The sequence below is a fragment of the Panthera tigris genome, chromosome C2 (genome assembly GCF_018350195.1).
Source record: "Panthera tigris isolate Pti1 chromosome C2, P.tigris_Pti1_mat1.1, whole genome shotgun sequence".
NCBI classification, from domain to species: Eukaryota; Metazoa; Chordata; class Mammalia; order Carnivora; family Felidae; genus Panthera; species Panthera tigris.
Genome location: NC_056668.1, coordinates 82,193,765 through 82,218,633, shown reverse-complemented (window position 1 = coordinate 82,218,633; position 24,869 = coordinate 82,193,765). Strand labels below are relative to the sequence as shown.

At 52.9% G+C, this 24,869-nt stretch overlaps 2 protein-coding genes and 3 non-coding genes across 13 annotated transcripts in view; all 5 read left to right on the top strand.

Moving 5' to 3' along the window:
* Nucleotides 1–537: 537 nt before the first annotated feature.
* EIF4G1 (eukaryotic translation initiation factor 4 gamma 1) lies at nucleotides 538–19,949 on the top strand. 5 transcript variants are annotated; one of them, XM_042957223.1, is made up of 33 exons: nucleotides 542–631; nucleotides 1,452–1,508; nucleotides 1,734–1,827; nucleotides 2,126–2,212; nucleotides 3,314–3,490; nucleotides 3,714–3,813; nucleotides 4,914–5,026; nucleotides 5,845–5,937; nucleotides 6,142–6,208; nucleotides 6,488–7,318; nucleotides 7,597–7,685; nucleotides 7,781–7,967; nucleotides 8,062–8,195; nucleotides 8,320–8,478; nucleotides 8,647–8,832; nucleotides 9,265–9,462; nucleotides 9,686–9,832; nucleotides 10,058–10,294; nucleotides 10,459–10,563; nucleotides 10,686–10,845; nucleotides 11,046–11,146; nucleotides 11,746–11,848; nucleotides 12,079–12,181; nucleotides 12,412–12,644; nucleotides 12,775–12,893; nucleotides 13,020–13,192; nucleotides 13,494–13,619; nucleotides 13,778–13,859; nucleotides 15,859–15,957; nucleotides 16,072–16,206; nucleotides 16,317–16,398; nucleotides 16,539–16,679; nucleotides 19,324–19,949. In XM_042957223.1, exons 3-33 carry the CDS (start codon nucleotides 1,768–1,770, stop codon nucleotides 19,506–19,508), a joined length of 4,812 nt encoding a protein of 1,603 aa, XP_042813157.1. In that variant the 5' UTR covers nucleotides 542–631; nucleotides 1,452–1,508; nucleotides 1,734–1,767; the 3' UTR covers nucleotides 19,509–19,949. The 5 variants fall into 5 exon arrangements, with proteins under 5 accessions (XP_042813156.1, XP_042813157.1, XP_042813154.1 ...); XM_042957220.1 differs by having other exon boundaries at nucleotides 8,644–8,832; XM_042957222.1 differs by lacking the exon at nucleotides 1,452–1,508 and having other exon boundaries at nucleotides 538–631; nucleotides 8,644–8,832.
* LOC122230880 lies at nucleotides 7,380–7,445 on the top strand. Its single transcript, XR_006207949.1, has one exon. It is a non-coding gene; the product is annotated as a small nucleolar RNA SNORD66 (small nucleolar RNA).
* Nucleotides 10,328–10,391, top strand: LOC122230881. Its single transcript, XR_006207950.1, has one exon. It is a non-coding gene; the product is annotated as a small nucleolar RNA SNORD66 (small nucleolar RNA).
* LOC122230879 lies at nucleotides 10,895–10,970 on the top strand. The gene has a single exon (XR_006207948.1). It is a non-coding gene; the product is annotated as a small nucleolar RNA SNORD66 (small nucleolar RNA).
* A 570-nt stretch (nucleotides 19,950–20,519) lies between the features above and the next one.
* Nucleotides 20,520–24,869, top strand: part of FAM131A (family with sequence similarity 131 member A) — an 8,681-nt gene continuing 4,331 nt past the window's right edge. Inside the window, exons 1-2 of one of the 5 annotated variants that reach the window (XM_042957232.1) lie at nucleotides 20,520–20,748; nucleotides 21,952–22,012. Coding sequence is in view for 1 of the 5 variants with exons in the window: in XM_007083615.3 (XP_007083677.2) it covers nucleotides 22,273–22,360; nucleotides 23,020–23,162 (231 nt within the window). In the remaining 4 variants the exon portion in view is untranslated. Of the gene's footprint in view, nucleotides 20,749–21,951; nucleotides 22,013–22,037; nucleotides 22,361–23,019; nucleotides 23,163–23,532; nucleotides 23,625–24,869 lie in introns of those variants that run through there. The other 4 variants (XM_007083615.3, XM_042957231.1, XM_042957233.1 and 1 more) reach the window with 4 other exon arrangements.

Here is a 24,869-nt window from a genome sequence, read left to right as displayed (position 1 = left end):
TTTTGGCTGCAGGGAAGGGGTTTTGGGATTACTTCTTTCGTCATTATTCTGAACTTTCCATGATTGACTTTTGTCCCTCCCTGGGAGTGGCTGATCTTTGGGAGGCAAATCTCATACTAATTTCTTGGAATGTTTCAATCTTTCTGGCCTAACATTCAGTTTAATAGGTATTTCAATCACCTTATCTTCAAAGGTTGCATAATTTTTATTTTCCTATTTGTATCATGATTTATTTAGGCAGGACTGAGTCTTTAATGAATTTCGCTACTCTCAGCCCCTGACCAGCACTTCGCCTCGTACTTAGTATGCACTCAATAAATGCTCTAAGTATGAATGAACTAAAGAACCGCGGAACGGAGACGCAGATGGGGGTCAGTCTGGAAGTTCCAAAGTTCGGGAGGGGACACGGGGGCGGGCAGTGACTGTCACATGACCAGGCGGGGCAAATCTTCTGTGCTCCGCGGCGCCGGGCGTAGCTCCTCCCTCTGCGCCGGTCACGTGGGGGCGCCGGCTGCGCCTGCGGAGAAGCGGTGGCCGCCGAGCGGGATCTGTGCGGGGAGCCGGAAATGGTTGTGGACTACGTCTGTGCGGCTGCGTGGGGCTCGGCCGCGCGGACTGAAGGAGACTGAAGGTAAAGCCGCCATGTCCGGGCCCGACCCGGCCCCCCCACCCCCTCCCCCCGCATCCGCCGCCATCCGGGCCGGGACCGGCCACCCTGCGCCGCCGCCCCGGCGCCCTGGCCCCGCGGCCCAAGCCCGGGCCCCGGCCCGCCAGGGCCCGATCCCTGGCCCACGTGTGCCCGGCCTGGCCCGGCCTGGCTGCTGGGTGGGGGTGGGGGAGCGCAGGGCCGGAATATGCGGTCCCCGCTGGCTGGGAGGGCGCCGGGTTCGCCGGCCGCGAAGTGCCACCTCGGTCTGACCCGAGGGGGCCCCGCGGGCGCAGGCACCGCGGCTCCCGGCCCGCCGCCCCCTCCCCCCTTTGCGGCCCGGCCGCCGGGAAGTGACACGTTGTTCTTTGGCACTGGCCGGCGCTGCGCAGGGAGGGCGCAGGGGAGGGAGGCGGCAGCGGCGGGCAGGGAGGAGCCCCCGGCCCCGCCCGCCCTCCGGGCCGACCCTCACTTACTAGAAACCGGCTTCTCTTCGGCCGCCGCCCGCCTGGCCTTTTACGGCCCGACTCCCGCCCTTCCTGGTCTCCACTCCTGGGCGGCGGCAGGCCTCGCGTCTGGCCCCGCGCGGGTGCCCCTGCGGCCACCCGCAGCAGGCGTGCCTTGTGTGCCCCTGGGCCTGGCCCCGAACCCGGTGTCCCCAGGTGGGGGGTGGGGACACCACGGCCGAAGCTGCTAGCTCCGTTTGTGATCCGGGAGCCTGGTGCCAGCGAGACCTGGAATTTCCGGTCTGGTTGGTCTTGGGCCCCGCGGAGCCAGGTTGATACCCCTCACCTCCCAACCCCAGGCCCTCGGATGCCCAGAACCTGTAGGCCGCACCGTGGACTTATTCTTAACCGAGGGGGTGAGTGAGGGGGCTGTTTCAGCAGATCAGGGGGGTGGTTGGAGGTGATGCTGGTTTGACAACGTGTTGGTGGGGACATAAGCTGGATCTTTTCTGCTCTTTCAACCCCTTCGCGCCTCCGGGATTCGGTGTGGAACCCGGCCCTTGCTTCAACCCCTCCCCCCACTCCATTTGCCTTAAGCTTGGGTCCCTTCTCCTTTTCCGAGCTCCACTCTTTCCCAACAGGTGCTGGGGGGACCCTGATGTGGCACCAAATGAAATGAACAAAGCTCCACAGCCCACAGGCCCCCCACCTGCCCCATCCCCTGGACTCCCACAGGTAATTAGGGAGGAATTAGCAGAGACTGGGGTGGGGGTGGGGGAGACCAGGCAGCTGGTCAGGAACAGGTTCCAACCTCTGGATTTTCCCACCCCCATCTGTGTCAGGGCAAAGTGCAGCTTCCTGCTGCCAAATTGAGACAGGGCCCCTGGGCTGTTCCCAGGGGCTGTCATGGGGAAGAGGGGGCATGTGGACTGCTAAAGCTCTTGCCACAGGTCTGCTCCCCTTACTTTACCAGCTTGGGTTTCTGCCCCACCCGGGTTTCCCCTCTTGCTGAACTCTGGTCTCCCCCCTTCAGCCAGCGTTTCCCCCGGGGCAGACAGCACCGGTGGTGTTCAGTACGCCACAAGCGACACAAATGAACACGCCTTCTCAGCCCCGCCAGGTGAGGGGCTGTGGGGAGGGGAGTAGGGTGCCTGGGTGGGAGCCATGGAAACCTTAGGCCAGTTTGGGCCTAGCATGGAAACTGTGGAGACCCTGTATCTGCCCCAATTTCCTGATAGTTGCTCTGTGTTCTTTCATGTGTCTCTGCACTTTGTGCTGTTGATTACTTACGGTGGCTGGCCCCTTGGGGAGTATGTAGTCTGTGGGGTGGCATTAGTAGGGGTCCTGGTGCCTTGAGAATTGGGAGCAGTGCTTTGGGCCCTGCTGCCAACTCCTGTTTTCTTTCCTATTTCCTTCTTTTACTGGGAGGTTGTGGTTGCTCCATTTCCCTTCCCTTCTTTCTCTTTGGACTATGGCAAAGTAAACACTCCAGCTGGTTCTTGCCTTTCTCTGTTCCCTAAATTCTTTCTCACTAAGTGGCAGCATTCTTGTCCTACTTCCTTCATTTTTCCCCCTCATCACCTTGGAGATAATTCTCTTCTTTCCTGTCCCCATGTGCTCTCAGGGAGGATTCAGGTCTCTGCAGGTAATACCCCTTTGCTAATCCTGGACCCTCTCATAGTCTCACCATTATCCTCTGCCCTAGTCGAGGACTAGATACAGGGACTGGGGGTCTTCAGGGTGGGGACATGTTTGCTGTTAAGGTCCTCAGTCTGAGACTGACCGATGCATGTTAGAGGCTAAGTCTTGCAGAGTGCATATCTGGGAACTGGGAGACTGTTGCATGTTAGTGGTTAGTTTCTCAGTACCTTAGGGTGGAGCAATGCATGCTGGGGAGTATGTTGCCCAAAAGGGCTTCACTTAGGCATGATGCATCTGGGTGTTAGGAAGCCTCTGCAGAGGGTAGCCTGGTGGAAGTGACGTGAGTATGCACGGCAGTGAGGGAGTATATTCATGGAGTGCAAAGTGTATACCTGAATGTGGAGAGTATGTGTGAGTACAAGAGGCCACTTAATCATCAGTTGGTTAAGTGAGTTAGGATTGGTCCCTGTGCTCCAAAGCCCTCAGTATTTCTCTCCAGAGTAGAGACATTGTGGAGTGGCCATTTTGCTGTCCACTTCCTTCCTTTCCCAATGCCAACTGCCTTCCTCGCTCTTGACAGCACTTCTACCCTAGCCGGGCCCAGCCCCCGAGCAGTGCAGCCTCCCGAGTGCAGAGTGCAGCCCCCGCCCGCCCTGGCCCAGCTGCTCATGTCTACCCTGCTGGATCCCAAGTAATGATGATCCCTTCCCAGATTTCCTACTCAGCCTCCCAAGGGGCCTACTACATCCCTGGACAGGTGAGGTTGGAGGCTTGGGGACTGGAAGCCATGGAACCTTAAACCTGAACCCCCACCTCCCTTACCCTGACCCTCCAGTCCCATCTCTTTTCCAGAGGTGGGACTTTGTTTTGGTCATTGCCCATAGTTGACCTGTCCTGTCTTGCCCTACGTTCTCTTTGTAGTTTGATATGGTACTCATAGCTCCCTCAACTGCTCTCCCCTCCTCCCCCTTCCCCACCAGGGGCGTTCCACATATGTTGTCCCGACACAGCAGTATCCTGTACAGCCAGGAGCCCCAAGCTTCTATCCGGGTGCAAGCCCTACAGAGTTTGGAACTTATGGTAAGCAGGGGAAGGAGTCAGGTTGAGAGTGAGTCCCACGGAGCATCTAAACTCACCTATAAATTCCTAGACCCTTCCTAGGCTCATTCCTTGGTCTAAAAATGATAGGGTTAAGTAGGGATTGGTGCTTAATATGTAACTTGTTGGGTGAGGGGCAGGTAGTGTTTTATCCTATTGCTGAGAGTTAGGAGTCCTTCTCAGGTCAAAGAATATAGGGTCATGCACAAGTTTGAGGGCCTGTTAGTAAACATTTCCTGTGACACTTGTTCTGTGGTTGGTGGGAGCCCATGTAATGTGGATTTGAGAGGATTTTGTAGCTGTTTTTCACTTATATTCTAGGAAAGGATTCGTTTTTTTTATCGCAGTGGTTTCCAAAATTTTCTGATCATCTCAGGAAATATTTTGAGTGTGTACCTCTAATATGTGTGTTTTGTTTGTTTATACATATGCATCATTTAAACAAATAACATGTTGTTTGTCAAAAACAAACAAGTGGATATTATGGATGAGATTAAAGAATGCATCCCATTTTGGAGACCATTGCTTTAAGGAATTAATTTTTCCACTTCCTGGGCCTGGTTCATAATGTTACTCTTTGTTTCCTTGCCCCTTAGTAAAGGGCTGGAGATTGGAACTGGACTCAGGTTGAGTGGGACAGGGTTGGCAAATCTGTTTTTCTCATTCCCAGCCAAAGACCTGATTCTGTTTCAGGTTAAGTAGTTGCTGCTCCCTCAGAATACATGTGTGTGTGTGTTGCTGGGGGTCGGAGGCATACATTCTATCTTATAGGGTAGAAGAGAAACAGAAGTTCTGGTAGTGGTAGCTGGTGTGGAGGGGAAGGAGTGTGCGCCTATAAGGTGTGTGTGTCAGTGTCAGGAATTCTTGTAAACGCAGTTCAGACTGGTTCCCCAGCTTTGATAGACACCTAACTCCCTTGGGGAGGTGGGTGGGGCAGGGCGAGGGGCCGGCCGTGGGTGATGAGAGGTTCTGGGGATGGGAGGTGTTCAAGCAGGCATTTGTACATGGTTGGGCCCTGACACTGCCACCATTCTTCCTTTCTGTGTCCCTTCCATCCCCCTTCGCCCATCCCCCCTCCCAAGCTGGCGCCTACTACCCAGCCCAGGGTGTGCAGCAGTTTCCCACTGGTGTGGCCCCCGCCCCAGTTTTGATGAACCAGCCACCCCAGATTGCTCCCAAGAGGGAGCGGAAGACCGTGAGTAGCAGCAAGGGGCTCTGGGACATCTGGGAAAGGGAGAATCAAGGTCAGACATTGTGGGTCAGGGAGCAGAAAGTTGAGGAAGGAGATCTTCAGCCGGGAGCGGATAGAGAATGGGGATCTGAAGTGCTCAGGTTCTCTGTAAAGTATAAGGTACTAAGACGTCAGTGTAGAAGCAGCTCATGGGAAGAACTGAAGTGGCTAGTGCAGGAGTTCCTGAGAGACCAAGGTTCTGGGGTCTATAAGATCTATGTTCGGTTTTGGGTTTCTGGTGGCTTGTCTTGGAAATGGTTTGTTTTCTGTGGCCCCACCCCCCACCTCCCAGTCCTGGAAGCTCTTGAGGCCTCCGCCTCTGCTCAATCCTCAAGCCCTGGGCGTGGTGCCCAGAATAGGGTGCCAGGGCTGGGGAAGCCGCTGAGTCACCCTGGCTCCACCCACTGGATCTGGGCCCTGCCCCCAGAGATCAGGCAGACTAGCCACAAGTGAGCCGGATGGGTGCTAGATGGGGGTCCTGGGCTCTAGGGTGTGCAGCCAATTGACTTGGGGACTGCTGGTGGGGCAGGGATGAGGGAGGGAGGGGCATTGTGATGTACGAGATTGCTCTGTGAGGTCAAGGGTCTCTTAGGGGTGGGGGCCAGGGCAGGGAATACAAGATGAGCTGGATGGGTTGACAGTAGAACTCATGGGGTTTCTGGCACTCACCCACCCGCTTCCCAGTGGGGAGTGGGGGGTTGGTGTGGAGTCTTAGGAGTGGGGCAGGGTGGAAAGGTGGGCTCCCCTTGCTTCCCACTCATCCCGGAGCTTTCTTTCCCCAGATCCGAATTCGAGATCCAAACCAAGGAGGGAAGGATATCACAGAGGAGATCATGTCTGGGGCCCGCACCGCCTCCACACCCACCCCTCCCCAGGTACTGTCTGCTCTTTGAGTGAGGCCCTGGCTACGATGGCTGTTCTGACCTGGACTCTCAAGTCCTTTGATCTTTTTTTCCAACTAAGGGATTTGTTTTCCTGTTTTCCTGGATTTTTAGGCAGACTTAAAGTAGAAATGGCTCTAGTAGAGAAGGGTTGTGGGCCTCTTCAGGGCAAACTTGGTAACTCTTTGTGTCTTGCAGACGGGAGGCGGTCTGGAGCCTCAAGCTAATGGGGAGACACCCCAGGTTGCTGTTGTTGTCCGGCCAGGTAGGTAAGCAGGTGGGGCAGAGCTTTTATGGTGAAAAGGAGTGTGACAGTTTCAAATGCTGAGGAGGTGGAGTGACTTGACCTGGGTGCCAGGGAAGAATGACTTAGGTTTTAGGTAGTGGGATTTTGCGGGTGGATCAGATTTTAGGTGAGAAGGGAAAAGGCTTAGATAGGAGAAGATTGCGGGGGTGATTTAGGCCGGGAATGTCTTAGCTGGGAGGAGGAGGAACAACAGCACTGAAGACCTGCTTTTAATTACTTGTCTTTTTTGTGGTGCAGATGACCGGTCCCAGGGAGCAGTCATTGGGAGCCGGCCGGGGCTGCCTGGCCCAGAGCACAGCCCTTCAGAATCCCAGCCTTCGTCACCTTGTCCGACCCCATCACCACCCCCAATCTTGGAACCGGGGTCTGAGCCTAATCTTGCAGTCCTCTCCATTCCTGGGGACACTGTGACAACGGGGATGATCCAGATGTCTGTAGAAGAATCCACCCCCATGCCCCGTGAAACTAGGGAGCCATATTGCCTCTCTCCAGAACCCACTCCCCTCGCCGAACCCATACTGGAAGTAGAAGTGACACTTAGCAAACCGATTCCAGAATCTGAGTTCTCTTCCAGTCCTCTCCAGGTTCCCACCCCCCTTGCATCTCACAAAGTGGAAATTCTGCCTGAACCTAACGGCATGGTCTCATCTGAGGATCTGGAACCAGAGGTTGAGTCGAGCCCCGAGATTGCTCCTCTCCCTCCGCCAGCTTGTCCTTCTGAATCCCCCGTGCCCATTGCTCCAACTGCCCAACCTGAGGAACTGCTCAACGGAGCCCCCTCGCCACCAGCTGTGGACTTAAGCCCAGTCAGTGAGCCACAGGAGCAGGCCAAGGAGGTTACAGCATCAGTGGCTCCCCCCGCCGTCCTCTCTGCCACTCCAGCTATGGCTCCTCCAGCTGCTTCCCCCGCCCAGGAGGAGGAAATGGAGGAAGAGGAAGAAGATGAAGAAGAAGGAGAAACAGGAGATGCTGAGGGTGAGAAAGGAGGAGAGGAACTTCTTCCCCAAGAGAGCACCCCTGTTGCAGCCCACCTGCCTCAGAATTTGGAGGCAGCAGCAGCCACCCAAGGTAAGGTGTGATGGGATGGTAGAAGTGGGGCGGACTGAAAGGTGTGGTTTTTTTTTTTTCTCTTTATTGATGATCTCTCATTTGTGCCACTGTGTCTGGGTCATAGAAGCCTTGTGGACCCTAAGAGCTAAAATTCCGAGATTAAGGAATTTTAAGTCCACAGTGGGTATGTTGGAAAGAGGAAATACTATACAGTAGCTGCTTTTTATTTCCCCAGTTATTCCCACTTTTGTTCCCCATATAAGTTATTCCCACTTTTTCCCCCCCTAAATAAATAGTGGCAGTGTCTGTGCCAAAGAGGAGACGGAAAATTAAGGAGCTCAATAAGAAGGAGGCTGTAGGAGACCTTCTAGATGCCTTCAAGGAGGTAAGGGAGCAGAAAGTAATGGAGGGGAGAGGGCAGAGTGTGGGTATGGAACAGTGATCATACTGTAACCAAAATGGGGTGTCCTGTGGTTATAGGTGAACCCAGGAGTACCAGAGGTGGAAAATCAGCCTCCTGTAGGCACCAGCCCTGGTCTGGAGCCTGAGGGCAGCAGTGTGCCCCCCCGGCCTGAGGAAGCAGATGAGACCTGGGACTCAAAGGAAGACAAAATTCACAATGCTGAGAACATCCAGCCAGGGGAGCAGAAGTATGAGTATAAGTCAGGTATGCTGAGGGAAAAGTTGAGAAGGGTTGTGTAGTCTTGCCAGGCCCCCAGGAGACCAGTGTATATGATTGGTTCATCTTGTGTTCCTCGTAGATCAGTGGAAGCCTCTAAACCTTGAGGAGAAAAAGCGTTATGACCGTGAGTTCCTGCTTGGCTTTCAGTTCATCTTTGCCAGTATGCAGAAGCCAGAGGGATTGCCCCATATCAGCGATGTGGTGTTGGATAAGGTTGGTAGGCTTGAGGGGGAGGGTCAGTTTGGGCTGGCGGGCTTGCTGGGGGAGGTGCCTGAGGTCCTGAGAGAGTAGTCAAGAGCCATAACTGTTTCTCATGCCTTCTGCGTCCTCTTCACAGGCCAATAAAACACCACTACGGCCACTGGACCCCGCTAGACTTCAAGGCATAAATTGCGGCCCAGACTTCACTCCTTCCTTTGCCAACCTTGGCCGACCAGCCCTTAGCAACCGTGGGCCCCCAAGGGGTGGGCCAGGTGGGGAGCTGCCCCGAGGGCCGGTGAGTGGGACTGGCTGGAGGGACAGATGGTCAAGGGGGTTTGGGGGATGGCTCCCTTGTCTTGTTGAGAGATGGGGAGAAAACTGCCCTGGAGATGCATGGTGGCAGTGTCACAGGTTGTGCTGATTGGCTCTGTGTCTTCACTTGTTCTTGCCCCTTGCTTAGCAGGCTGGTCTGGGACCCCGGCGCTCTCAGCAGGGCCCCCGAAAGGAACCACGCAAGATCATTGCCACGGTGTTAATGACTGAAGATATAAAGTTGAACAAAGCAGAGAAAGCCTGGAAACCCAGCAGCAAGCGGACAGCTGCTGATAAGGATCGAGGGGAAGAGGATGCTGATGGCAGCAAAACCCAGGTACTGACAAGTGCTGTTTTTGGTCTCCAATTTTTCTTTTCAAGGTCTGCTCTCTGAGCCAACTTTGCCCTCTCTGTTTCTGTTCTTTTGTTTGTTTGTTTAAATGTTATCTGTCTTGAGAGAGAGAGGGAGAGTGCATGTGCATATGGGGAGGGGCAGAGAGAAAGGGAGACCAAGAGAATCCCAAGCAGGCTCCTCACGGAAAGTGGAGAGCTCGACTTGGAGCTCTGTCTCATGAACTGTGAGATCAGACCTGAGCTGAAATCAAGAGTCAGATGCCTAACCGACTGAGTCACCCAGCTGCTCCTGTTTCTGTCATTCTTATCACTAGTGTCTACCTGAGTCCCTACCACCCTCTACTGTTCCTCCCAGCGACCTCTGTTCTTTTGAGAACCTCACTGGATCCTGTGTCTTTTCTGTCCCCTCTGCCAGGACCTGTTCCGCAGGGTGCGCTCCATACTGAATAAGCTGACACCCCAGATGTTCCAGCAGCTGATGAAGCAGGTGACACAGCTGGCCATCGACACTGAGGAACGCCTCAAAGGGGTCATTGACCTCATCTTCGAGAAGGCCATTTCAGAGCCCAACTTCTCTGTGGCCTATGCCAACATGTGCCGCTGCCTCATGGCGGTTAGTTTCCACTGTTACTAAACCTTGTGGTCTAGTTCCCTACTTCTCTTCCTGAGACTCCTTGAGTCCAGCTTCTTGGTTCTCTTCCAGCCTGTGCTGTTGATGGCAGCCATAAGGAGGCAGATTGGGGACCAGAGGTCTTCCTGGGTTAGGTAGTTAAAGACTCTTGGAGGGCCTTTCCACTTGGGACCAGTGTAAATGTGACATTCTCTTTGACGTACAGCTGAAAGTGCCCACTACAGAAAAGCCAACAGTGACTGTGAACTTCCGAAAACTGTTGTTGAATCGATGTCAGAAGGAGTTTGAGAAAGACAAAGATGATGATGAGGTTTTTGAGAAGAAGCAGAAAGAAATGGATGAAGCTGCTACGGTGAGAGAAAACCCACCAACCCACTGTCCATCCGGTTGCTACTCTGCTATAGAATTGGGGGTGGGAATAAGGGAGGGGTGGGGGTTCATGGTGTTTTGGAGGTTTCTCTGCCTTAAGGCATGAGTAGTTGCTGCTACGTTTAGGAATCCAAATGCAGTGGAGGAGAGACGTGTTAGCCCAGTGGCTGGGTACCTTTTTGATGGATTTCTATCCTATAACTGGCAGGCAGAAGAACGAGGACGCCTGAAGGAAGAGTTGGAAGAGGCTCGAGACATAGCCCGGCGGCGCTCTTTAGGGAATATCAAGTTTATTGGGGAGTTGTTTAAGCTGAAGATGTTAACGGAGGCAATAATGCATGACTGTGTGGTTAAACTACTTAAGAACCATGATGAAGAGTCTCTTGAATGCCTTTGTCGTCTGCTCACTACCATTGGCAAAGATCTGGATTTTGAAAAAGCCAAGGTAGGGGTCCTGGGATGTGGAAGGGACGACAGACCCCTTGTTGGGCTGTCATGTGTGGGCCACTGAGCCACAGTGATGGAGCTGAAGGTCTGAGGAGGGGCCAGGCCTACAGTTGGAGGTGAGGTATGACAAGTTCCTGACCTGATGCCTTTGCTTCTTCCTAGCCCCGGATGGATCAGTATTTCAACCAGATGGAAAAAATCATTAAGGAAAAGAAGACTTCATCCCGAATCCGCTTTATGCTGCAAGACGTGCTGGATCTGCGACGGGTGTGTGTCCTCTCCTTCCCACTGCTGGTCTGCTTCCTGTACCCCGCAGTTCCCAGTTCCCAACACAGCTTTGTCTGGCCATCTGATGTAATTACTTTGTGACTGGCCTTCTCTACCCACAGAGCAATTGGGTGCCACGCCGTGGGGACCAGGGTCCCAAGACCATTGACCAGATCCACAAGGAGGCTGAGATGGAGGAGCACTGGGAACATGTAAAAGTGCAGCAGCTAATGGCCAAGGGCAGCGACAAGCGTCGGGGTGGCCCTCCAGGCCCACCTATTAGTGAGTTTGAGGCTCAGATTAAGGAGGGGGCAGAGTAAGGGGTTAAGCTTTCCGTTGATGACTTCTTGTTAGTGCCACGTGTCTGGGCCACTGAGACCATGTGATGGAACTGAGGATCTGAGGAAGAGAGGCTGGGCTGGCCCCAGGTGATATGGCTGCTAGGAGTTACTCATTATTGCAATATGCTCTCTTTGTCCCAGGCCGAGGCCTCCCACTTGTGGATGATGGTGGCTGGAACACAGTCCCCATCAGCAAGGGCAGCCGCCCTATTGACACCTCACGGCTCACCAAGATCACGAAGGTAGGGGTGTGTGTATTGGAGGGAGGGGTGGTGGTCATGGGAGGGTGAAGAGGGATCAAACAGACATTGAGCATAGGTTTGGATCTCAGTCCCCTCATTTTCTGAGGTTGGGAAGGCAACGGCTGAATTTTTCCTCTTAGACTAGTTAGATTGCTAGTGACAGGGCTGCCAGCTCTAGCAGGGGGTGTATTCACATCCGTCTGGGCCAGTGTCAGCAAACTCACAGCAAATCTGGCCCATTCCTTGCTTCTCTACATTTCACAGCTAAGAAATGACCTTCGTGTTTTTTTTAACGGTTGAAAAAAAATAAAGCGGGTATTATGTAATATGAAATTATTCAAAATGTAAATTTCAGTATCCGTGGTTTTATTGGGATATAACTATTCTTATTTCCCTGAAGTATTGTGCATGACTGCTTTTGTGCTACAGTGGCCGAGTGGAGTAGTTGAAATAGAAACTATATGGCCTACAAAGGCTAAAATATTTACTATTTGGCCTTTTACAGGAAAAGTTTCCCCTGGTCTAGGCAATTTGCTACCTTGTGGCTGCGGGCTTCGGCCAGATTAGACTCATGACTCCACTCCCCTTTCCTTCCTCAGCCCGGCTCCATTGATTCTAACAACCAGCTCTTTGCACCTGGTGGGCGATTGAGCTGGGGCAAGGGCAGCAGTGGAGGCTCAGGAGCCAAGCCCTCTGATGCAGGTATGGAGGCCGTTGTAAGGAGCTGGGTGGCTATTCTCTCTTGAGGGCAGAGCCTTGTCTATAAGGGAGGCTTTTGGTACAAAGTGGTTAGGTAGTAATGGGAGGCGTATGTTTGGGGCTGGGGAATAAACTGTGTTCTTGTCGGGACTAGGACCAAGTGTCCTAAACAGTAGGAGATAGAACGGAAGACAGCAGCAAGAGATTCTGATCCGGGCTTTTTGCCTCCCCAGCATCAGAAGCTGCTCGTCCAGCTACTAGTACCTTGAACCGCTTCTCAGCCCTTCAACAAGCAGTACCTACAGAAAACACAGATAGCAGACGTGTGGTACAGAGGTGAGGTTTCCTGGATGTTTTTCTTCTTTATGCTGTGAGAGTGCTGTGATTGGACTTTGGTGGTTGCTATAGGAATCCTCACACCTGTAATGCTCAGAACCTCTGGCTAGATGGGGCACATTCCTGACGCCAGGAACTAGGCCCTGCAGTTGCTCAGCATGTTGGATAGTTAATACAAGAGAGCAGCTAGGCATATAGGTGAGAGGTGACATGCCTGCTTTTTTCTCCAGGAGTAGCTTGAGCCGGGAAAGAGGTGAGAAAGCCGGGGACCGGGGAGACCGCCTAGAGCGGAGTGAACGGGGAAGTGAGCGTGGAGACCGGCTCGATCGCTCTCGGACACCTGCCACTAAGCGGAGCTTCAGCAAGGAAGTGGAAGAACGGAGTAGAGAGCGGCCCTCCCAGCCTGAGGGACTGCGCAAGGCAGCTAGCCTCACGGAGGATCGGGACCGTGGGCGGGATGCTGGTAAGGGGCTGGAAGAGGAAGGGAAGGGTATGTTTGGGACTAGGCAGTCCCCAGACTGTCTTCAGAGCTCTGGGCCCTTCTTTCTAGGAAAATTAGAACTGAAGTCCTCAATCTGTTTTTTCCCTTTCAGTGAAGCGAGAAGCCACCCTGCCCCCGGTGAGCCCCCCAAAGGCTGCACTCTCTGAGGAAGAGCTGGAAAAGAAATCCAAGGCCATTATCGAAGAATATCTCCATCTCAATGACATGAAGGTAGGCATTGGGAGGGGTCTGAGTGACAGCAGAGTGGGCAGGGAAGGACGTGTGTGGACAGGCATGGAATATGGGGTCTGGACCAGACGGTGACTGCCCTCTCCCTCCTGCCCCGCACACCTGCAGGAGGCAGTGCAATGCGTACAGGAGCTGGCCTCACCCTCCCTGCTCTTCATCTTTGTGCGGCATGGCATCGAGTCAACACTGGAGCGCAGCACTATCGCTCGTGAGCATATGGGGCGGCTGCTGCACCAGCTGCTCTTTGCTGGGCACCTCTCCACTGCTCAGTACTACCAAGGGTATGCCTTCTTAGGGCCTCCTATTTTTCCATACCCACAGACTTCCCTCCTTTATAGGACCCATGGAACCTTGGAGTTCCTCAACTGTCCTGGTTAACAGATCTTTTGGCAGGGATAGGGGTGTACCATGTAAGGACTGGAGTGTGGCTTTAGCTTGAGATAATTGCCCCGTGCCTAGGAAGTGCTCCCCAGGGGCTCCACAGTTGATCCTTTAACAATGCCGTGATGCCCCAGATGGAGGGTGGGAGGTCTGGCTGGTCTTTCCTAGAATGCCCTGACTTTGAATTCATTTCATCTGCAGTTTGTATGAAATCCTAGAATTGGCTGAAGACATGGAAATTGACATCCCCCATGTGTGGCTCTACCTAGCAGAACTCATAACGCCCATTCTGCAGGAAGGTGGAGTACCTATGGGGGAACTGTTCAGGTAAGCCCCTTGAGTGGGATTCAAGGGAGGTAAAGACAGAGTTGGGGAGGGGAGAGGAGGGACGTATGGCAAGTTCGATGCCTGGGTTTAGGGAGGGATGGGGTAGTGTGTTGAGAGGGCTTTGGAGGCTATCAACACTCCCTGTAATTTTCTTGTAGGGAGATTACAAAACCTCTGAGACCCATGGGCAAAGCTGCTTCTCTGTTGCTGGAGATCCTGGGGCTTCTATGTAAAAGCATGGTGAGTGAGAGCCTTTTGGGGGTGATGTGTCAGGACTTCTCTTCCCACCATCCAGTTTTGGCTCCTTGCTGTGACCCTGAAACCTCACGGTCCTTTGGTGGGATGGGGTTAATATTGATGGTAGTTCTGTGTTGGTACCTGGGAGAGGAAATGTTGAGACTGGCACTGACCAGTTCCTGTTGAGTTCTCGCCAAGGCTGGAGGAGAATGGGAATCTAAGACCCGAAGCCCTTGATTGATTGATTGATTGATTGATTGGTTCAGCTAGCATTCTTTTTTTTTTTTTTTTTTAATTTTTTTTTCTTTTAATGTTTGTTTATCTTTGAGAGAGAGACAGAGTGTGAGCAGGGGCGGGGCAGAGTGAGACGGAGACACAGAATCCGAAGCAGGCTCCAGGCTCTGAGCTGTCAGCACAGAGCCTAACGTGGGGCTCGAGCTCACGAACTGAACCGTGAAATCATGGCTTAAGCTGAGGTCAGTTGCCCAACCAACTGAGCCACCCAGGCGCCCCAGTTAAGCTAGCATTCTTTAAAAACATTTACTAATCACATACTAGGCACTGGAGATACCACCGTGAATAAAACATAGGAAACCAGCTGGAAGAGAAAAGTAAGAAATGACAGCTTAATAAAAACAGTGTTAAGTAAAGCGTGAAATAAAATAGTCAAAATGGAGTGTCTTGAGTACTGTGAGGTTGGTAATGTTCATGACAGAAAGCCTTTCCAGAAGGGCGCTGGGACTGCTTTGTGAAAGTTAAGTGGTGACTATAAAATGTCATAGTGGAGAGATGGGAAAGGCAAGTTGGGCAGGGTACTCTGGTAGTGAGAGCTGGGAAGGGCACTTTTAAGAGTTTAGCTTCCCAGGGCGCCTGGGTGGCTCAGTCCATTAAGCTTTTGACTTCAACTTCAGCTCAGGTCATGACGTCACGGTTTGTGAGTTTGAGCCCTGCTCAGGCTCTGTGCTGATGGCTCAGAGCCTGGAGCCTGCTTCGGGTTCCGTGTCTCCTCTCTCTGCCCCGCCTCCTGCTCACACTCTCTTTCTCTCAAAAATAAATAAACATTAAAAAAAAAAATGTCTAGCTCCCCTGGGACCTGGACAAATGAGACTTTAGTGGAAGGGACTTGCTCTTTCAGCATCCTATTAATCCTTTTGGGTAGAAATGTGTAGCAGGATAGTTTGTGTTTAAAAAAGAAAAGTACTTTGAACTACCGCGTTCATTAAATCCGGTGTATTAGGTTATAGGATGTGTTATTCATGCATTGTTAATAAAGAAAAAAACTTATGATCATTTGTTTAAATGTAATATATCAACTGTGAGGCAATTCAATTTTAGTGGTGTTGGAATGAGTATCTTTAAAATTCGTGAAGTATAATAGTCTTATTTAGGATTAATGTCATCATTTTGAGTGTCGGTTATTTTAAGAGTAATGTCTTCAGAATGCCTTGTTCCCTAACAGAAAATGGGCTCAGACTATTGTTTATGTGAGGATTTCTGATTTGCCTTGGGGGCTGTGGGAGGGATAGATCTGTATCTAAAATTTTCTGGACTTAATAACTAAAAAGGCATATTTGTTAGAAGTTGTCCTCTCCCATGAGCGTTTGGTAAGTTGGAATAATGGAAAACTAAGCAATTTTAGAAAAAGAAACATCGAGGAATGTAGAAGTCTGGGATGAGGTATTTGGATTTGGTTGTTTACCTTTTTCAGTAAAGGTGATCTTGTGAAAGCTAATTGATGTCTTTCATAGAGGCTGTTAGGCTATTCTCCCCACCGCACCCTACCCCCCCGCCTCAGTTTCCTAGCACTGTGGTAGATGAGTTCTTGTGTCTTTGGGTGGTAGTACCAGTCTGTAGGCATGGAGAGACTGTGCCTGTTGGTATCTCTGTAACAATTTGAACCCTTAGGCCCCTAATGGGCTTTCAGTAAATATTTGCTAGACGACATTTGTGGAACTAGGTCTAGAGGGAGAGAGGGTTACTGAATTGGTCTTACATTTTCTAGGGTCCCAAAAAGGTGGGGATGCTGTGGCGAGAAGCTGGACTCAGCTGGAAAGAATTTGTACCTGAAGGCCAGGACATCAGTGCATTTGTCGCTGAACAGGTTTGCGGCTGGAGTTAGGTTAATTCTAGCATTTGGGACTGGCCATTCGTCTCCCTCTTCCCTCAGCAACTCACATGGTATACTTACCTCCTATTTGGGTCTTTTCATTTGTAGAAGGTGGAGTATACCTTGGGCGAGGAGTCTGAAGCCCCTGGCCAGAGGATGCTCTCCTCTGAGGAGCTGAGCAAACAGTTGGAGAAGCTGCTGAAGGAGGGCAGCAGTAACCAACGGGTGTTTGACTGGATAGAGGTATGTTTCTCCTGGATATTGGGAGAGAGGCATACAGGAGAGGCAGTTTTTGGTGTGCGGGTAGGGACAGAATTCAGAACATATAGGCCATTTGTTTCTCTTCTGCACAGGCCAACCTGAGTGAGCAGCAGGTAGCATCCAACACACTAGTTCGGGCCCTCATGACAGCTGTCTGCTATTCTGCAATTATCTGTAAGAGGAGCCAGGGAGATGGAGGGGCAAGGGTGGGCCCAGTGATGGAGGGAGGAAGGTTTTGGTCTTTGCCTCCTAGTTGTGGACTGGACCAGGCTGAGGGTGCATTATTCTGCTTAACCCCATCTTTCTTCCTGTAGTTGAGACGCCCCTCCGAGTGGATGTCGCGGTGCTGAAAGCTCGAGCGAAACTGCTACAGAAATACTTATGTGATGAACAGAAGGAGTTGCAGGCGCTCTACGCCCTCCAGGCCCTTGTAGTGACCTTAGAACAGCCCGCCAGTAAGAGCCGGGCTGCAGGGGTGGGGTGGAGGAGCTGCCAGAGAACAGGAGGCAGTCATTGCAAAGGGTCTCAACCCAAGAAAGGGGGCTGGTCATAGGAGAGCAAAATGCCCTGGTGATTGATTCCTTCCCCCTGCACTGCTTATTTCTTTGCCTACAAATGGAAGAAGTTAGACTCATCGTGAAGATTACTTGACTACTGTTCTGTGCCAGGAGCGTGGAGGTGAAAAGTGATAACAATTTCTAAATACTGAGTGCTCTGGCGTCTTGGCATGGGGTTGAGATAATTTTCTTTTTTTGCCTTATTTAATCTTCACAACTACTGTTTAAGGCCAATGCTGTTATCCCCTTTTTCTTATTGGGAGACTGAGGCTTAGGTTAATATGCCTGAGATTATGCATTCAGCAGATAGGTATGTGCCAGAGCACTGGGACATTGGCAGTGATAAAGTCCAGTACAGTTCTGTGTTGGCATAGAGTAACACAGTGGTGATGAGTGTTGGAAGATGGGTCCTTGGGGTGCTCTCTGGGGACACCTAGTCTAAAGGATAATGAGTGGGAAGTGACAAATGGTAGCTAAATGACCATTTGGAGGGGGAGATTTGAAGGAACTGTGTGTGTAAAGGAAGACCCTGAGGCAGAAAGTACTTGACACAAAGTAAGAGAACTGTTCAAGAAAGGCCAGTGTGGGCGAGCACAGCAGCCAGTCGTATGTGAGGCAAGATGGGGCTGGAGAGATGGACGTGGGCTAGGTCATGCAGGGCTGTCTAAGCCGTGGGACAAGTTTTGGCCTTCAGCCTAAGGACAGGAAAAGGCTTTGTGGGATTTTAGTTTTTAGCTCATCCGGGCCGTTGGTAGGAAGAATGGTTTGGAACGGGTTAAGTGTGAACATGGCAAGAGCAGCAAATTAGGAGTGGGTTGTGTTGCTGGTGGCAGTGAAGCTGGGAGAGGTAACTACATTTAAGACATAACACTGGCCTAAGGGGGAAGAGGTGATGAGACAAGTTAATGTATGACTCCCAGGATGCTTTGAGTGAGGTGATAGTGTGGTATACCGTTCACTCTGGGGGTTGGGAACACTGGGTCAAGTTGATTTTGGTCATAATTGGGTTTGTGGTCCCTGGGTGGGGGTGATCAGAGATGTCAGGTAGACAGCTGAGTATGGGAATTCATTTGGAGAGGAAGAGGTCAGGGTTGGTGGCCGATCTGTGAGAAGCTGACCCAGGGCAACACATGTGCAAGTCCTCAGAGGATATGGGATTGCCCAAGGGAGAGCAATGAGAATATGGGATAGAGCCTTGAGGAAGTAGAGGACCCACAGGGAGGGACCAGAGGAGGACAGGGCCCTGTGAACAAAGGACAAAGTAATTTTAGGAGGGGGAAGTGGTCAGTAATGCTAGATGCTGCTTGAGAGTTCCATAGGAGCAGAGCTGACGGTTTAGGGCCTTTGGAGTGTAAAAACATGGAGGCCGCTCTGGCATAAACAGTATTTAGTAGAGCAGGGGACACTCTGGATTGGAAAGGACTGAGGAATACTTGAGTGAGATAGGAAAAAAGGAAAACAGCAAGTGTAGACAAAGTGTTTAATTAATGTCTTGTACAAAGACAAAAATCTTTTGTTTGACTGTAAGAGATTGTGGTTGCGATGGAGGCCTTTTGTGTTTAGAAGGGAGAAACTTGGGTTTGAAGATACAGGGCAGAGTGGATAATTGATTGTGTAGGGTCCCCAGGGTGGGTGGGATGCACCGGATTTGGAGCACAAGTTTGGGACGAATGCTCTGCTGCCGTAGGATGGGGCTGGGGGGCTGTCCACGGGTGGTGGTTGTGGATTTGAGGGTGTGTGCGCCCTCAGGAACATCCTGGTTTGCAGCTTCTCATAGATGGCTGTCAGCGTTTCACCCAGGCCTAGACTCTAGAACCTATGCTTTATTTCTTTATTTAGAAGAAATGTTTCACTACTTGGCCTCCATTTGCTTTTGGAAAGATTGGGAGTACAGTATGGGGAATGGGACAGGTTGTGTTCAGGCCTGATAGGACCTGCGCTTGGGAGGGCTTCACTAGAAGCCAGGTTGGGGAGAAAGAGGGTCAGAGGAAGGGGTGCTGGAGTTGAACCTAAAAAAATTCATTAGGAAGGTGACAAGAGAAAGATGATCCTGGCAAAGGATGTGGCACACGTAAAAATGTCAAGGCTAGAGAGGATGTGTATGTTCAGATGTATGGAAAATAAGGGGAAATGGGGATCCACAGTTTGTCAGAATCTGTAATGGTGGCCAGTGAATGTTCCAGGTGATAAACCCTTGACTTTGGTGAGTGATATATCTGGGACTTTTGTGATTCCCAAATTTAGGAGTACCAATTCTGTGTATAGTTTTCCTCATTAAATATATCATGAATGGAGAAGCTGCCAAGGTAAGGCAGGTTTGTAAGGTTCTGCCGTGATTTGTTCCTGTGCGTGCAGCAGTCTTAGATCGTAAAGTAAGATTAACACCTTGTTAGAGACCTACCTAGTCACTCTAATCAATGGTCAGACACACAAATGTCAGGATGATTGATGGGTCAGGGCCTTGATTTTTAACAGTGGAGCTTGGGAGTGGGTTGGGTGGTTGTGGGCAGCACTCCTTAACTGCTGTCCTGCTTGCTTGCAGACCTGCTTCGGATGTTCTTTGATGCGCTGTATGATGAGGACGTGGTGAAAGAGGATGCCTTCTACAGCTGGGAGAGTAGCAAGGACCCCGCTGAGCAACAGGGCAAGGGCGTAGCCCTTAAATCTGTCACAGCCTTCTTCAAGTGGCTTCGTGAAGCGGAGGAGGAGGAGTCTGACCACAACTGAGGGCGGGTGGGGCCGGGGACTTGGAGCCCCATGGACACTCGGATGACCCAGCCAGCCGCCCGGACTGCAGGGGGGGCGGCAGCAGCGGCGGTGGCAGTGGGTGCCTGTAGTGCGATGTGTCTGAGCTAATAAAATGGCTGAAGAGGCAGGATGGCGTGGGGCTGCCTGGGGCCCCCCTCCAGGATGCTGCCAGGTGTCCCTCTCCTCCCCCTGGGGCACAGAGATATATTATATATAAAGTCTTGAAATTTGGTGTGTCTTGGGGGGGGGCACCACCGCCTGCCCCTGGGGTCCTTTTTTATTTTCTGAAAATCACTCATGGGACTGCCGTCCTCGCTGCTGGGGGCATATGCCCCAGCCCCTGCACCACCCCTGCTGCTGCCTGGGCAGGGGGAAGGGGGGGGCACGGTGCCTGTAATTATTAAATATGAATTCAATTAAGCTCACTGCCTCCCTGCTTTATGGCCTACTCCCTCTGGAGAAGGGATATGGATAGGTGGGCAGTCTCCTTTCCAGAGCTGGCACTGTAACAGTTCCTGTACCTGGCACCCCTCTTGCCTCTTCCCCTGTCCAAGATTGTGGGAGTTGGAGGGTTACTTCGCTGGAGGATTGGACCCTTGAAGCAGACATGGTGGGATGTCCTGTTGCTTGGTAGGGGAGAAGAGAGAGACAAATAGCTGTGGGGTACCTTTAGACACACTGAACTCCTGGAAGAATGTGATCCAGACCCCAATAACGGGGAGGAGGCCTTGGGTTTCAAACTGTTTATAGCCGGAGAAGTCCTCTATGGTTTCAAGGTCTCATCTGTGAAAGGATGGGGCTGGATGCAATGACTTTCACCGTCCTCATTCTGTGTACCTGGCAGCCTGGGCCCAGAGCTTTCCCTCCCACCCTTGCCTTTCGGGTCGCTGCGCAGTAGGGCCTGGGAGGAGGGGACGAGGTGTTTCCGGACTCGGCCCCGGGCCGCCTCTGCGTGGCTGTGACGTGTTTCGCCCCGCCTGCCTTGGGTGGTGACGCGGGTGGCCACGCCCCGTGCTGACGTCACCGGCCCGGTTCCCTCTCCGGGGAGCGGCGGCGGACGCTCGGCTCCCACCCCCTCCCCTCTCTCGGGCTCTCCCCTCCCCGGTGGCGGCCGCGGCCTGACCCTCTGTAAGGCGATGGCCCGAGCCCCGAGCGCAGGCTAGCGTGCCTGGGTTCCCGGCCATGGGCTGTATCGGCTCTCGGAGTCCGGCGGGTCAGGGTAAGAGGCGGAGGCCGGGCACGGGTTGGAGAATCGGGCTGCGGCTGCCCGGTGCGCGGGCCGCGGGTGGGTGGGGGCCTTGAGGAAGGGGCCGGTGTCGGGAGGGGGAGGAGCTTGTACCGGGGAGGCGGGCCTGTTAGGAGGGAGCGGAAAGGAGCGGGGAGGGGGCTAAAGCGACTCGGCTTCACTCCCACGGCCTGCCTGCTTCTGGGTTTTGCAGGGTAGACTCGTGGTCTTTCCGCCTGGATTCCCACCGCTGAAGGTGGCAGGAGGTGCACAGCCTTGGGAGGGGCAAGTTGTCCATGGCAACTGGCCATCCACGCCCACACACTCGCCGCCCCCAGCCCACACCTCTCCTCTCACTGTCCTGGGAGTGGCTCTCTGCTGGGAACCTGCCTCTTCTAGCTGCGTCCCAATACCCTTAAGGAGGTAGCCTGCAAAGGCTGTCGAGCACCCCAGCACGGAGTTTTTGTACTCCCCCGCCCAGAGTCGGCTAGTTTATGAAGGAGACTGAGGCCCCATTTGGGGCACCTGTGAGCACCTGATCACCTCTCACCTCATAACTACTATTTTAGTTCCTTTTCCCCACTCCCAACAAAAACATTATCCTACCTTGTGTAGAGAAAGAGGAGCCAGGAGAGAGGCCATCAGGGCTTCCCACAACTGCTGATCCCTGCTGCTTGGGCCTTGGTTCCCATGGATGGTGGGTGGTGCATGCTGTGGCCTGGCCATAGTCCTATGCATCTGAGGTCCAGCAGCCAACTTAAGTGTCCTGGGTTTCTCCAAGCCCAAAGCCAGGCAGCGTTGTTGTTGTTGTTTTTTTTTTTTTTCCATGAAGTTGAAGGCTGGGTTTTGGAATGGGTCCTGGGCTTTCAGGGCAGGTGGTCAGTCATACAGGCCTTAGAGTGGTTGGTACTTGAGATGTTTTGAAGCTAAGACTAGCTGAGATTTGTACTTTCCTTGGTTCCCATGAGGAATTCTGGGATTTGTAGTCCTAAATTAACCTCATGGCTTTTGAAGCTGAGAAGCAGCAGGCTGCTCTGATCCCTCTGGACCTGCTAAGGCTTGGGGTTCAGGAAGTCATTCCTCCTGTAGTCAGGGGAGAATTTGGCTGACCTTAGGACTGGCTTTGAGAGCCCTGATTAGGTACCAGCTGGGGGCCAGGGATGGCCTGTAACCTTGTGTCTTCCTTCTGGTTGGTAGCATTTCTGGGGACCACCAGCTGGCTGAGGCTCAGGGACAGAGACGGCTACTCCAGCTAAAGGTCAGTTGTGATGTACATTGCCTATTGGCACTGTCTAGGGGATGGGCCTCAGCTCCCTGAGCTTCAGAGAGCTCTGCTGGGCCCCTGGCACTCCCACCTCCTCAAAGCCATGAAGCAGGAGTGTTCTCCTTCTGTGACTAGGCACAGGTTCCAAGTGGGGAGGGGACTGGCTCAGCATCCGGAGCCAAAATAAGAATAGAACTGGGAGCTGAGCCTGGAGCAGTTCTGGGCTTTTGGTTCTCTGCATCAACACAGCCAGCATGCCTATGATTTCTGTGCTGGGCAAAATGTTTCTATGGCAGCGTGAAGGGCCTGGAGGACGATGGACTTGTCAGACGAGTCGCAGAGGTGAGACCAGGGACTGTAGATGTGATCTGGGAGGTAAGGGGAAGCTGAGGAATTGGGTGCTCAGGTGGCAAAAGGAAAATTACTCTGGTTTAGATAGTGGGAACCAGGATGATACAAGAACAACCAGGCTGGGGCCAGACAGGGCATCAGGAAAAAAGCCTTAGGGGACTGGGATGAAAGTAAGAAAAAATCATGGGTTTGTCAGAAGAGAAGAGTAAAGAGCTGCATATGAGCTGATGCTGGCGAGAGGAAAGAACCAAGAGAAGGAAGGCAGCAAGGCTGTAAAGGGTCTAAGGTGGTGGTGGGGAGGAGGATGGCGGTGGTGGAAGATTGCGGTGTGCTTTCCAAGAGGAATGGGTAGGCCGAGAAACCCAAGATTCAGAATTTATGAAAGTGTAGGTTTCATCCCTAGGGTTCTGACGGTAAAATGTATCCAGAGGAGGAAGGGGGACAGTGGGCTGCCACAAAGTGGTCCCAGAGGCCTGAAGGTCAGGAATGTGGGATAGGGGCTTTCAGAATTGTGGAGAGCACCAGGTGGTTGCTGATATTGGGAAGGGGAGAGGGAGAGGGATGAGGAAAAATGATATGGCAGCGCGATAAAAATGAGGATTTTGGCACAAGTGAGAGCCCAGGTGAACAGCCTTTCCCCCACCCCTCAGTGGCCTCGGACCCGGCTTGGGCTGTGGAGTGGATCGAACTTCCTCGGGGCCTCTCTCTATCTTCCTTGGGATCTGCTCGGACCCTCCGAGGCTGGAGCCGATCCTCCCGCCCTTCCTCCGTGGACAGCCAGGACTTGCCAGAGGTGCTGGGCCCCTGGTGTTGGTAGGGGGAAGGGGGGCCGCATTCACATGAAGGGGATCTGTATCCCCCACCTCCGCCTCGACAGCCTGCTTCTGGCTCTCTTTTCCTGCGAGCGGAGGCGCTATCCGGCCGGCGGGGCCCGAGGCCGCCCCCGCGCCGGTCTGCTCTGCTCGGCGTGGTGCCAGCGGGCGGGCTTTGCTCGCGCCTTGGGCGCTGACGTCAGCGCATCCCAGGCCGTATCCCGGGAGATCCTGTTGCATGGTGATGGGTTGCCAGGGAGACACACACCTTTTCTCTGGGCCTGGGCCGCAGCTGCGCGCAGCGCAGCGCCGGGCACGGATGGCGGTGGCTGGGGGCAGTGAAGGGAGGGAGGGAGAGCCAGCCAGGAAACACCCAGCAGGTGCTCCTCCCCCCAGGCCTGGCCGGAAGCTAACGGCGCCACCCTGGGGCCCATGTAAGCCAGGTACTGACGGGGGGGAGGGGGGGGGGGCCGTGCGGGCAAAGGGTGGGCCTGAGGTCAAGGGAGGAGGTGGAGTCCCTCTTGTGAGGGGTGGGAGCTAGGCAATGCCAGGGAGGGGTCATGTGCTTCCAACTTCATTCATTCATTCATTGAGGGAAACATTTGACGGGGCTTGCTGAGGAGCACTGAGCCAGGTGTAGGGTGGAGGTAGGAACCTAGGTGAATCAGTCAGGCCCTGCCATCCTGAGATCCCTCAGGAGAGATGGAAGGGCAATGCTGAGGTGGGTGTGGGGGCGGGGAGGGGGGTATCTAAGAAGAGACAGAGAGAAGACTGGACTGAAAATATAATAGGAGGTGACACTTGAGTCAGGCCTTAAATGGTAGGGAGCATTTTGTCAGGCAAGGATGGCGTTCTTAGCCCAGGGGAAAGCCAGGTTCCTTTGCCTGGTGGCAGGAGGGATGCTTGCTGACAGGGAAGGTGAAAGTGGGGTTTTATTGGGCAGAGGAGATCTGTCATGGATTCCAAGGCCTGGAAGGAGGCAGGGGGCTCACAGAGTGGGCTGTGAAACTAGGACTTCATTGGACAGCAGAGGAGCCCAGAAAAGATTTTAAATAGGGACATGTGACCAGTTGCATTCCAGGAAAATTATTTGTTTACATTTATACTTTGCCTCATTCACTCAGCCTGTGTGTTTAGAAAGGTTACTCTGTACCAGGCACTGTGCTAAACACTGGGGTGCAGCAGTGACAAAAGAGACCAAATTCCTTCAAGAGCTAAAGATCAGTGAGGGAGACCAGCGACAAATAAGGAAACACACAAAGTGGGCCATGATTTCACACACAGGGTACGTTTATAGAGGATGGTGACTTGTTACAGAAGGAGGATGGAAAACTGGTTGGGTGGCCAGGAAGACCCTTCTGAGGGAATGATGTTTCAGCCAAGACAAAAGATGAGAAGGAGCTAGCCAGCCATGGGGAGGAGGGAGAGGAACACTTACACAACATCCTAGGCTAAGAAAATAGCATGGAATTGGAGGAGCTCATGGGTCTCCAACTATGCTAATCTGGACACGGAGTATTGAGGGCTTGAGGAAGGGAAGGCAGTGGCAGTGGGAGCCGAAAGGATGAGCAAAGCATAGGGGAGAGTTGACGGTCATGCTGAGGCTTGGAGCCAGACTGAATGGGCAAATGCGTGATGCCGAGTAAAGAAGCTGGGGAGCAGGGCCAGATGTGGGAAAAGGTGTTGGG

Coding starts and splice junctions, on each gene's coding strand:
- EIF4G1 (XM_042957222.1), top strand. CDS start 1,768: ATGAACAAAGCTCCACAGCCCACAGGCCCCCCACCTGCCCCATCCCCT. Junction 2,213..3,313: donor CGCCTTCTCAGCCCCGCCAG/GTGAGGGGCTGT, acceptor CGCTCTTGACAG/CACTTCTACCCTAGCCGGGC. Junction 8,479..8,643: donor GGGAGCTGCCCCGAGGGCCG/GTGAGTGGGACT, acceptor CCCCTTGCTTAG/CAGGCTGGTCTGGGACCCCG.